We start from the raw sequence: 12,523 nt of genomic DNA, 5'->3' as shown, positions 1-12,523 counted from the left end.
CACTTTTAAGAATGTTTTTATATAGGTTCTGTGTGATGTTCTCTATTTATGTTGTAAGTTGTAGCATTTCTAGTTCTTTTCATTTTGTCATTGATTCCTTGAGCACATTCTCTACTAGAGGTTGATATCAGACTGGCTGTGTACAGCTATGAAAAAAAGACATACTAAAGTACGATTTGTTTTCTTTATTAGTTAATAAAGGCCTTCGGTTTTATTTCTCTTAGCTTGTCCATTTATATCCTTCCAATCTTAGTGGCACATTTCATCCTTTAGAAATTTATAGAGAAATACTGCTGAAGTGCTGATGAACTTACATCACGGAGCATCAACCACAGTGCAATGAATTTAAAACTTTTACGCCCATCTGGTTGTGTTTGAAGATAGAAAGAGAGGACATTTAAAAAAAATTCTAGGTAAAGAGTTATTGGTGTCTTATTTTAGGGACTTTTATCTTTTAGATGTTGCTGCTTCTCCTAATATTTGATATTTTCATCTTTGAATTCTTGTTAACTTCGTAAAGTTTTGTTTCTTTCTTCTTGTCCTTTTTAAATGAATCATCATGTTCTCGTTTATGTAATGGCTTAACTTTCCACAGGTTGAAAATGCCGAAGCATATTTAGATGTAATGAAGAAAGCAGGGCTCTTAGTTGAAATTGAGGTATGTTTTAAATGATCTTTAATCTAATGTATTAAACATCCGCATGTGAAATATTGGTTTGTGAAAAGGATAGAATTTTATGGACGGCTCTATATGGACCACGTATTGGTATTGTAGATGGTTCCTAAGGGGGTATTTGGAAAGTCTGAAATTTTATGTGGGCTCTTTGCTTGGGGGAGGCTCAGTTTTTAGGTTACAATTGGACTCAAACTTTTTATAAAGGGGTCTTAGTTCTTTCTCTTCCTGCCCCTGAGGAGCAAGAAGTCCACTAATATTTCATAGACCACCCCAGAAACAAACGTTGAAGAATGAACATGGAAATCATCCGTTAGGCATAAAAATAAAAACTAGTCCAGAGATAAAAATGTTTTTGTCAACTACCTTTTTCTGGAAATTTTTAGAATCTCTATAACCAAAAAGAGCGGCCACATGGCGCCGGCCAATTTTACAGCTGCAGATATTTAGAAACAGATTGAAATGAATGATTGTTATATACTTTCAGTTTTTGATTACATTTGACGGTACAGGAGCGCAGGAAAATAATTTTAGAGCACTCCAATTCTCTAGCAGAAAGTGCTGGTGGGCGTCTGATTATGCCTAAGAACTTACTAGAAGAGGTGTCTTATCCTTTTTTTTTTGAAACTTTGAATGAATATATTAGAGAAAAACATGTTATTAACATCTTATTCTATATCCCCAAGTGGGTAAGCTGGAAACATGTTATTAACATCTTATTCTTTATCAACATTGAATTTTGCAGGTTGTGAATCTCATTGAGTCACCAGTTCCGATACTTGGAAAGTTTAAAGAATCTTTCTTAGAGCTCCCTAAAGAGCTATTAATAATGGTAGGATATCTATTTTTAGCATTTGCTAGGCTATTAATAAAATATGTTTGTGCATTCATGAGCTCCCTAATAATTTCCTCCACTGCCTCTGCAGGTAATGCAGAAGCATCAAAAGTACTTCCCAATAACAGATACCCACGGAAGACTACTGCCTAACTTCATTGCTGTAAGATAACCAGACTAATATTGTGATCTTTTAAGGCTCTTTTATGACTTTTTATTGATATTCTTATATATATATATATATATATATATATATATATATATATATATATATATATATATACATTCCTAAAATTTGAAGTTCAATATTTTCCTTATAGGTGGCAAACGGACCAATCAATGAGAGTGTAGTACGAAAAGGGAATGAAGCTGTACTAAGGTACATCTGTCCTGTTTATTCTACATGTTCTGGCACAAATTTACTTGTAGTGGTGGCTGGTCTCCTCACACCTAAAGTATTTCTTGAAGTGATTTTGCATAAGTGCAAGAGACGTGAATTTTCTTTTTTGAAAAATTTGAATTAATATTAAGAAAATGTGATATAATGTCGGGAGATGTGAAATTAATTTTTACACGTATAAAAGATTTATATAGAAATAAAAGATTTCTTGAATATCTATGCTATTGATGCAGAGCTCGCTATGAGGATGCTAAGTTTTTCTATGAGATGGACACAAATAAAAGATTTCTTGAATTCCGGGACCTGCTGAAAGGGATCCTTTTTCACGTAAGTCTGCTCCCTTGATATTGAATCACCAATCTCATTCTTGTAGTAACAATTGGGGAACTCCTTGAATTTGTACATCTACTTGAGTCAACTTATTATTCTTTTGTAGCTCTATGATTCTCTACAGTAACAAGCAAAATAAAAACCTTTATTTCATCATATTTACTTTCTTACAATGAGAAACTCTTGTTTTGAGCTTTATGGTAGTATTTAGGACTTAGGCTGAGTAAATCAACTAGACTTTCGTTACAGTGTGTTTTTTATGATTTTAAGAGATTAGAGTGTCAGGAAACATGAGTTACAGCCAATATGTGTTGCAGACTACCTTGGCCTTGACCCTGACCCTGATAACTTAGGAAGCTTTTGCACTGGACTTGCTCTGAAAAAGCCAACTGTTGAGATGCTTTGAGTAATCTCAAAAAGTTGCTGTTAGATTTGATTTTCAGGGATCCCAATCATCTCTAACTCTCTTTGCAAAATAAATAGGAAAAGCTAGGGACAATGCTGGACAAGATGACACGCATCCAAAAAACAGTTGCTCAATTAAGCTTGGCAATGGGACTAGATGAAGATAAGCTACCAAATGTTCAGCAGGCTGCATCATTAGCTATGTCGGATCTTGCGACTGCAGTTGTTACAGAATTTACTTCCCTCTCTGGAATAATGGCACGCCATTATGCATTGAGAGATGGTTACTCAGAAGAGGTATGTATGTTATTTGTTATGGTTGTTTTTGCAACATTCTGGAGTATGTTAATTTGATATAATTCGAGTCGAGCATGTAAGTAAGGTTGCAGCCTAACAAACAACTTCCTCGCTGAAAATTCCAGTTCATGTTTACGTCAGAATGATACCAAGAATTATTTCACATGATTGAATGCCATAATAAGAATTGACTGATTTTCTTTAAATATTTCTGCATTACAGATTGCAGAGGCTTTATTTGAGATCACACTGCCTAGATCTTCCGGAGATATACTTCCAAAAACAGATGTAGGAATAGTCTTGGCAATTGCTGATAGGTATCACATTCTGCTTAGTACCTATTCTTTATTTTAGAACACGTAGTGTTTAATTCTGTGCAAACCTCCTTGTAAGGTATGGTAATTCTGTGCAGAGGGTTATTTAAGTTTGAAAATGGAAGGATCTTTTGCATTGCCCGTGCATAAGGAATTCCATTGACTTATATTCACTAAACTTACTATTTTTTGGAGAAAAAGTTTATTACTTTATTGAAAAACAGTTGCTTATTGACCCAGAGAGCTGAGAAATGTAACTGAGAGTTGATGAGCGGTGAGCCTGTGGTATTATAATCCTGCGTACTCCCAGGGTACTCATGAGTCATGAACACTTCTCGGTTACACTAGTTGACAACCCACTAATTCAACTAAGAGATGTTCCTTTACTTAGTTTCCCAAAGTAATGAATTCTATGAGTATGTATTAACAGAGTTGGCCGTCTTACTAATTCCTGAATAAATTGGTATTTTACTATCTTCCAATAATGTAATACTAGACTATGAATCTTTACTAATAATGTGGTGATTTTATTAGTATTTTGGTTCATTTTATAAACTGGAGATTCTTTTGTTTTGATTTTGTAGTAGTAGTTTGTCAGGAATGTATATAAATATATATATATATATATATATGCATTAAAATTTCTCTTAATTATATATGACCGAGCCCTTATATTGACTTGCCTCTGTCAACAAGATTAGCAACAGAGGGAGAGGGGAATTCCCCATATCTTATTATCATGAGCAGTTGATGCTCTGACTGCCTAGCTGTGTAATTTTTTGGTCCACAAACTTTGCTGTAATATATAACATTGACAGAGAAGCACATTATTATGCCTTAACTTTGTCGTTCTTTTGTTCATGAGTTGTTGCAAGTTTGTAACTTTTATTTGCTAACTATTATCCTGTAGTGTTCTTTTGCCTCTTCTGTAAGTGTGAATAAGAGTGGTTCCGTTAGAGTTTGCTTCTTACAAATCTTCCTCTGCATTCTGCAGACTTGATAGCCTTGTAGGCTTATTTGGAGTTGGCTGTCAACCAAGTTCAACTAATGATCCGTTTGGCTTGCGAAGGATGTCTTATGGTCTTGTAAGGCTTCTTTCCTTTTCTCTTGTATGATAAAACGGTACAAAATACAAATTTAAGTAGGGTAGCTACCTACAAAGAAAAGTTTTCCTTTTAAAAAATTTAGGTAGTATGCCCTTGCATATGGAAAAATTCAACAAATAAATCACAAACCTTGCCCGATTCGCTTCATTAAAATATGGTGCTACAAACAGGTCCAGATACTGGTGGAAAATGACAAGAACCTGGATTTGAAGAATGCCTTGCAACTTGCAGCAGAAGTTCAACCTCTCCCAATAGATGGAAGTATAATTAATGAAGTGAGTATATTTTGCTTTAATTTTAGGAATTACAGGTCACATGGTGAATTATCTACAAACGATTCGATGTTGTATGCCTCTAAGTTGTTACTATCAGATTCAGCCAAACTCAGTGGCTATATACATAAATGATAAATATAATATTTCTTATATAGAAAAATACAATATTAACTTTCTACTACAATTCAAAGCTCCACCAATATGATGAAGAAAAAAAGAATAACCATAGTTGAATTATTTTCAAACTTGCTAAGGCATGAGCTGCCACAGAGCCTGATCCAACTCGCTAACCCAACTACGCGTGTATATCCACTGTCTGATGTTTTGTAATAATTTTTACCATTCTCTTGGAACGGATGATCAGCCATGGTGCATTAGCATACTTGGTGCTCAGTAGGATTCCATGGCACATTCACTTATGAACTCCGATTATTCTAAATATATCTGATCTCAGCTTGTTTATTTCTCTTGGTATTCCACCTATCTTATGTGGTTAGTGTTAATTCTTTTAGGTGCAACAATTTGTGACACGTAGACTGGAGCAATTTTTGGTATGTGCTTTTAGATCTCTTTCCTTTTAACATTATCTGTACCTTTTGACCTTCATGCGAATATGAAGTACAACATCATAGAGAAACTTTAGGACCTTAAGCGTTCTTATGTTTAACCTTAATTGAGAATTTTTTTTACATCATGAAGTAGTTCTCAACCTTAAGGCGGCGAGCCTAGTATTATACAAACATCTCATATCACTATTTCTTTTCTTTGTTGCATTATTTATTGTCTTCTAGTTGATCTTTTAAGTTTTCGTTGTTTTTCAAGCTTCTGTATCGTTTTCTAATCAGGTGGTATGAATAAGAAGAAACTGTCGTTTTGATTGTAACTCCCTTGTACGGCATTGTAGTAGGACATGAGTAATTGTTTTCAATTCCAAGGTTCACGGCTTACCCTAGTCGAGTGATCCTTACTGAAGCTCCCTTGTCTTTTTAGTGACAACTTATTCTGTCTTTAGCTAATCTTAGACCATGGTATCTAAAGGAAGCTTTTCCATGGTGGGAAGCTGAGATGACTTCCATTCATGTTACTTTATGTATTTCTGACAGGTAGATAAAGGTATAAGTCCTGAAGTTGTAAGATCAGTTCTGTTGGAGCGTGGAAATTGGCCGTGCCTGGCTACTAAATCAGCAGTTAAGGTACATTAATTTGCGAGTGTGGAATAATACAATGCAGTTCCCTCATCAACATCATGAAACATATCTCAGAAGTTCCTTTTTCTAATTATGGACCCAATGTTGACCATAGATGGAAACCCTGTCAAAAGGTGAGCTTCTAAGTAAAGTTGTAGAAGCATATTCTCGTCCAACAAGAATTATCCGCGGCAAAGATATGGATGCTGATTTGGAGGTACTTCAATTATGACTAAAGACCTACTTTTAAAGCTCTAATGTATAAACACAAAAGTCGTAGTTGATCAGTCTTGAAACTTGTTATACACTGATCAGTATTTATTGCGAGTAACTTAAAAGCATTTACTAGAACGTGTTCGCTGCAGAAATCATCACATTTGCTGTCGTTTTCTTGTTTATCCTGCTAAATTCCATCTAAGAGACTAAGACCCAACCTGGTATTTTTCTGTTTGCATATTTCAAGTAAAATGCTTATACTGTTCTTAAGATCTTCTTGGAACAGCCTTTGTGAAAATGTCATTGCTTCCAAAATAAGCATTTCTGTTTTACTTAACTAAAACTCTCTGAGAGAAGTATTTGCATGTATGTCATACGTATTTGAAGTAGTATATTGGTGGCTTGAAGAAAGCAACATTTGAAAGGCTTCTGAGGTTAACATGTCGTTCTTCCTCTGATTAAGATGTTTATGTACTTCTCTTTCTCTAAACTTAAATTGTCATTTATTGGCCCGGTAGTTGTGCAATGCCCCTCCAAAACCCAGTAGATATTGCTTTCAATTCTTGGGACCTGTAGTTTACTTTGTAAAATGTGTAATATGTATATGAATTTGAGAAAACATAAAGGTAGGTTTCGGGTCTCTAGGGCACTTCCTTTGGCTACAATGGTGACAATTTTTCCTGACACTTATTAGTCCTTAAATCTAATCCTTGTCCAAGCAATGTTTTGCTAGTGTCATTCATTGTGCAAGGGCAATAATCCCTCATAAAGATAAACTTTCAAACTGTAGTATCATATACTTCAATTTGTTTCTGGAGGTTTTTTTTCTCATATTAGACTAGAGTTTGTTTCTTTATAATGTGTCTTCATAGAGTAGACTGAGTGGAGCACCTTCACTAAAATTTTGTTTATCTTACTAGGTAAACGAGGAAGTTTTCGAGACGAATGAAGAGAGAGAATTATGGAATGCTTTCTTGCAAGTAAAATCCAAAGTTCATCCTGGTACGATTATCTCTTTGAAAATGGAATGTATAGGTCCTCCATCCTTAATACCACTTTTTAGTTGTACGAATTTTCCTTTTTAGGTGGATTAAATTTGGTGATGAATAAGGGATGACCCTTGAATTTGCTTTCTGTGTATTCCTTTCCAGGTGTTGAGGTTGACATTTTTGTTGAAACATCATCGCAACTGTTGCAACCACTTGAGAATTTCTTTAACCATGTCTTCGTAATGGCGGTATGCTCTTTCCCATTGTACTGTCTAACAATGGTTTCATTTTACCATCCTTGATAGTTGATAGTTAATATAATCGTAAGAAAATGTTAAAATGGTTCTGGAACGTTCTATGCTCGTTACAGTTGCCACGAGTAAGATAATCACGTAAAAAAATCCACTTTTGATTGCTTGGATGCAGGAGGATGAAAGAGTTAGGAAGAACAGGCTTGCATTACTAAAGCAAATTGCAGATCTTCCAAAAGGGATAGCAGATCTCTCAGTTTTGCCCGGCTTTTAGGCTTTTGAGTTTATTATCATTTACAGTACATTTTTCCAGCAGCATTATTCTCCTCATAAATTCCAATATCTGGATTTTGTGCACTTTTTGTTTCTGTCAAGTATATGTTCTCTCAACATTTTTTTTTATTAAATTGAAATTTGTGTAATTTATTAACTTGTATGGATTATGTAATTTAATATCTCTGAAGCAAAATAAAGTAGAAATTTACTGATCCAAAGGATGAAGTTTTTCTTTCTTGTTTGATATTTGTAGGGTTAATTCTATTTGCCCCTTAATTTATGACAAGTTGTCCTTTTGGCCTCTTAAATTATGAGAACAACACACAAGAAAAGAAGGAAAAGGATGTTGATTCATTTTCTTCGGTTTCCCCTTCATTTTACTTGCTGGGTTTTCTTGTCAAATGGTATGGTAAACAAGTACCTGCACTTATAATCCATTTCATTTTTGAACAACTCTACACTTACAAACCCGACATTTCAAACACTAATCTCCGCCATCATTGTTTCGTGACGAGGTAAAATTCCAAAACATCGAACTCCCGGCAGCCTCCTCGAAATCAGATTTTAAATCAGTCAACCGCTATTATGCCACAGGCTACAAATGATTGTTATTGCCAATTGTGATGGCCAATATTGAAGGATTACTGCATAATGAGCCCCTCTCATCAGCCTATTTCTCCACAACCCAAGCAAAATCTCATTCATACTAGTACTCTGTCATCTGCTTGAGATTAATTGAAGATTATTATCATGTGTGGAGTGCCACTATCCATAGCAATTCCACTATCACCATCTTGTTCACCATCACACCTCCATCCTTGTCACTAGGACCAGTATCACACCTCCACCCTCACTCAAACCAGTAGGGGGGTCAATGGATGCCTAAGGATGGACAATGCAGTTTGTGGATTTGTTTCACATTACTCAAACTATCTGATATGGAAGTATATTTACCGCATGCATCTGCACTCGCAACCAGGAGTTTTCGGATATATCAACGAACTATCTCATATGAAGTGAATATTGATTATTATGTATCTATCTGATGTCTATTATATGTATTTAATGATTATATGTTAAGCACATTTTTGGATCTGCAATATTTGTATTTGATATTCAAAAAATATGTGATAATATATTCGTTTCTGATATCTGAATTTTTGAATATTTCGGATACAAATCCAAGATCGAGTACAGATATTCGAGTGTCCATCGACATCCCTCGCAACTAGTACTATACCTTGATCACCAATATGTACGGGCATTTTTTTATATACTAGGTGTAACTTTGTTAATAAAATAGTACTAAAAACCAAATAGTAAGAGCAGAATTTAAATAAGCAATAAACAGTAAATTAAGTAAATGACTTATCTTTTTGCAGAGCTTAAATCAAGTAGTAATCGAACCAACCAGAGAGAATGAACCTGCAAAATAGACCGTAGTATAGTAATGGTGGAACAGAGGCACAAGTTTAACTCGCTTTCCTGAAGACTTTAAACGCCCCTGCTACCGTAGAATTAGGTATTGCTTTTGCAGTATTTGAACGTAGTCCCCTAGGATTCAACTATTCCTTATCAGAAATTGAAGAAGCAAACTTCAATTCTGATCTCCTGATTTTGACAGAACTTAAAGGCAGAGAGAAGAAAACAAGAAACTGAGAGAGAGATAGAAGACGAATTGTTTCTGTGTATTTTTCCTTCTGGGAGTTTATCCCTATTTATCGGGTCCGGATCCGAGTTCCGGGTCGGGTCGGGTCGGTGACCCGACCCGCGAGGGTGTGAAAGATATAAATCTAAGTGTGCCTAAGGTAAGGGTGCCTCTAAAAAGTGATGGGTCTCTCCTCCGGAGAACTCTATTGTAACCCCAAGGGCCACACCCCTTTACTCCCAACTTTATCCTTATAAACACAAGCTTGTTTTTCTCTTTGAAAGATGTGGGACAAAACATTACTACTAACAATCCAAAAGTAGTTTGTGGGTGAAAGTCTCTTTAGCTCAATAGAAGTAGTTATTAGATTTTATTCAAACACTACTACTAACAAACTTGTGTTCATAGAGCACGAACAATTTTACTTTGCATATTATGATAATGACCATTTACCGATGTCAAACAAGATAAGTTTGTGCTATAATGTCTCTTGAGTGCATTACGGAAGCGTACAATTACTTTGATCGATCACATGAGGCCAAAAGATAAGGTATTGATATAGAGGGTGTCACTCTCTCTCTCTTCCCCTTTGTTTGAGTAAGAGACGGGAGAGAGGGAGAAAGATGTAGGTAAGGAAGAGAAAGAAGGCAGAGAAGAAGGTGGAGAAAGGAAGAATAGAGAAAAGTAACTCGCCCAGCAGATGGTCGATTGACCCTCCCGGGTAATCAACTTCAGACTAATTTGAGAAAAAAAATTAGAAATAAGTTGTTTTGAGAAAAAGGGAACAAAACTAGAAGTTGCTAACCCTTCACAACGTAGTTACAAAGTCTTTTTTTTTAGCAGAAATATCCATTAAATGATAAAGAGTTACAATATATAGTTTCTAGTTTTTCTCTTAACTCAATAAGACAAGAAAAAAACAGTAGAAGGTCTAAAACGTAACTAAAATTTAACCGTATTGGTACTAAAACCGCGTGGTGCGATTAGTCTGGGGGTAAAACCGCAACCGCCAGATCATGTGCCTTTTTGTTGCAATTCCAAGGGCAGAAACAGAAAATAATAGGGGTATTTTGGGTGATATGACGAAGTTCATTTATCTCCGTTGATATTCGCCAGGGCACCTCCAGATCGACGTCTGAGATGAGTTCTAGGGCATATTTAGCATCTCCTTCCATTATATAATGCTCAAGCCCTAGTTCAGCCGCAAGTAGCAGTCCCTCTTTAACACCCATTATTTCACTGTGGATCGCCGATTTTGGATGGAGATTTCTCGATCGAATCCCTAATATATTACCTTCTTCATCTCTAGCCAGTGCTGCACATGATGCTTTTCCTTGTTTATAAGCCCCATCGAAATTTATCTTCACTTCTCCCTGTGATGGAGGGCACCATTGTTCTTCCTGAAAAACTTGGTTAGTGGAAGAGATAGGCTGAAGTTCAGTTATATACCTTAGGTTTTGCTGTTTATTTCCTGAAAAACGTAGTTACAAACTTGATTTCCACCCTTTAGGTTTTGGGTTCAAGGTGTTACGAGTACGGGTTCATACGCTAAGTATGTGATCAATACAAAAAAGTTAACAAAGATTAAAAGTTAAAATTAGGTGACTGTTTATTTTTTTGAGAATTCAACAACGATCTACGTTTGTCGTAACAAGGCATAGGTGACTGTTTATTGAATAAGAGAGAATTATGTAAAGTTGATCATCTTTCTATGGTTATTTTCGCGAGACTGTCATATTTTAGGGGTAAAAGTGAATTATAAGAGTTCCTAAAACAAAATTTGGTTTTGAGTCCCTCCTAATCGTATTTAATTTTCTCCCACCCTTTGATGTATAATGACTTCGATTTCTGCAATTTCCTCTTCTATCAATATTGAAAATATCTTATTGTAAGTTGACTATGGATAAATTTGAACCTTGTGTTTATCTAAATCAAATAAAGTTATTTTGTTATATTGATTTTTCAAAAAATATAATATAAGATATTAATATTAATATATTATTAAATTATTATCATACCTTACTCCATGAACTGATCCACTACGCTTCGATCACAACCGGTATGATACTTCATGTCTGGGTTGCTGAGTTTAATTGGGTATAATTTGGATGGTAAATTAATTTGGAATAAAGTTTAGGTTTAATTTGATTTAATTATAGGGTAATTAATGGAGTAAAGTGCACCAAATTGTGACTGCTTTCCTTGTGGAAAGCGCACCAAATTGTGGAATCCCTGAGACATTTATCTTCTCTGTTACAGTATGGTCGATGAAGTTTACTGCAATTTTCTTTATCCGCACTTCCAAAATTTCTTCTCTCCTTCCAGTTAACGAGGTGTACTCACCATACTCGGGTCTTGTTTTTCTTGAACCAGTCTTTGTCGTTGCGACATCAATCTTCTTTTCTTTCTCTAGTCTTTTTATATTGATCTCGTTCCAACTGAGATCGGTGTCCCTCATTTATCTCTGGAGCCTTTCTTCAGTTATTAACCCAACTTTACTTTACTAATTGTAAAGTCCAAATTGGTATTCGGGCCATTCCACCTTAAGGCCTCCTGGGCCCAACCAACTTGCCTACTAGTTGGATACTCTCCAACAAAGAATTCGACTCACTAAATTTCCAATGGCTCTGATGCCCATGTGAACGCCCATCTAGATTAACACGAGCAAGCTACTCTAGCCGACAGATCAACGACTAGAATGATCTCCCTTGGGTACGAAGTCATCCTTGGCTCCAAATATTTCGGATTTGATAGACTCCACGAGTCTAGCAAACACCTATAAATAGCTTGGGACCTAAACTATATTAGACATCGATTGTCAACTACAATCGCACAACTCGATATCCTCTCAAACACTATACTGATCTAATCTTCTTTCTCGCACTTATATCTTCTAATCGATTACTCTAGACAGTGATAATTTACCTTTAAACTCTAGACCCCTTGAAGCTCTTCTAGCATCTTTGATGAAGTTGACCCTTCGACGTGTTCGAGGAGACTAATCAGACAAACTACTCCATAAAGTCGAAGCTCCAACTGCTCTACAACTCGAGTCATCCTCAGACGATACAACATGGTGATACCCTTAGCATTTTATTTCTTCTATTTTTTTTATCTCTCTAAATTTCTAATTTGACCGTCAAAACCCCCTTGGCCGCCATGATTCCAGTGTCCACGACTCCACGATTCAACTTAAGTTTTATTTGTGCATAGGTCTAACCATAACTTTGTTTGCATGGAGGTCTAAAGCCTGAATTATTGGTGCCCACCTATCGACATTTCTAATCGTGTGATTTTGTACCGTCCACAATCATCTCTAAT

At 35.7% G+C, this 12,523-nt stretch overlaps 1 protein-coding gene across 1 annotated transcript in view; it reads left to right on the top strand.

Moving 5' to 3' along the window:
* EDD1 (glycine-tRNA ligase) overlaps positions 1-7,772 on the top strand; it is a 29,124-nt gene extending 21,352 nt beyond the window's left edge. The window contains exons 21-36 of the mRNA XM_086633656.1: positions 596-658; positions 1,186-1,275; positions 1,419-1,505; positions 1,600-1,671; positions 1,829-1,887; positions 2,142-2,235; positions 2,722-2,940; positions 3,163-3,257; positions 4,249-4,339; positions 4,531-4,635; positions 5,148-5,186; positions 5,739-5,828; positions 5,938-6,039; positions 6,959-7,040; positions 7,190-7,275; positions 7,454-7,772. Coding sequence (XP_086489782.1) covers positions 596-658; positions 1,186-1,275; positions 1,419-1,505; positions 1,600-1,671; positions 1,829-1,887; positions 2,142-2,235; positions 2,722-2,940; positions 3,163-3,257; positions 4,249-4,339; positions 4,531-4,635; positions 5,148-5,186; positions 5,739-5,828; positions 5,938-6,039; positions 6,959-7,040; positions 7,190-7,275; positions 7,454-7,552 — 1,473 coding nt within the window. The 3' untranslated portion in view covers positions 7,553-7,772. The remainder of the gene's footprint in view (positions 1-595; positions 659-1,185; positions 1,276-1,418; positions 1,506-1,599; positions 1,672-1,828; positions 1,888-2,141; positions 2,236-2,721; positions 2,941-3,162; positions 3,258-4,248; positions 4,340-4,530; positions 4,636-5,147; positions 5,187-5,738; positions 5,829-5,937; positions 6,040-6,958; positions 7,041-7,189; positions 7,276-7,453) is intronic.
* The last annotated feature ends 4,751 nt before the right edge of the window (positions 7,773-12,523 follow it).

The sequence above is a fragment of the Eschscholzia californica genome, unplaced genomic scaffold, assembly GCF_041429995.1.
Source record: "Eschscholzia californica isolate CP2 unplaced genomic scaffold, dmEscCali1.0.p SCAF_4, whole genome shotgun sequence".
In the NCBI taxonomy this organism is placed as follows: domain Eukaryota; kingdom Viridiplantae; phylum Streptophyta; class Magnoliopsida; order Ranunculales; family Papaveraceae; genus Eschscholzia; species Eschscholzia californica.
This window is presented reverse-complemented; position numbering and strand designations above follow the sequence as displayed.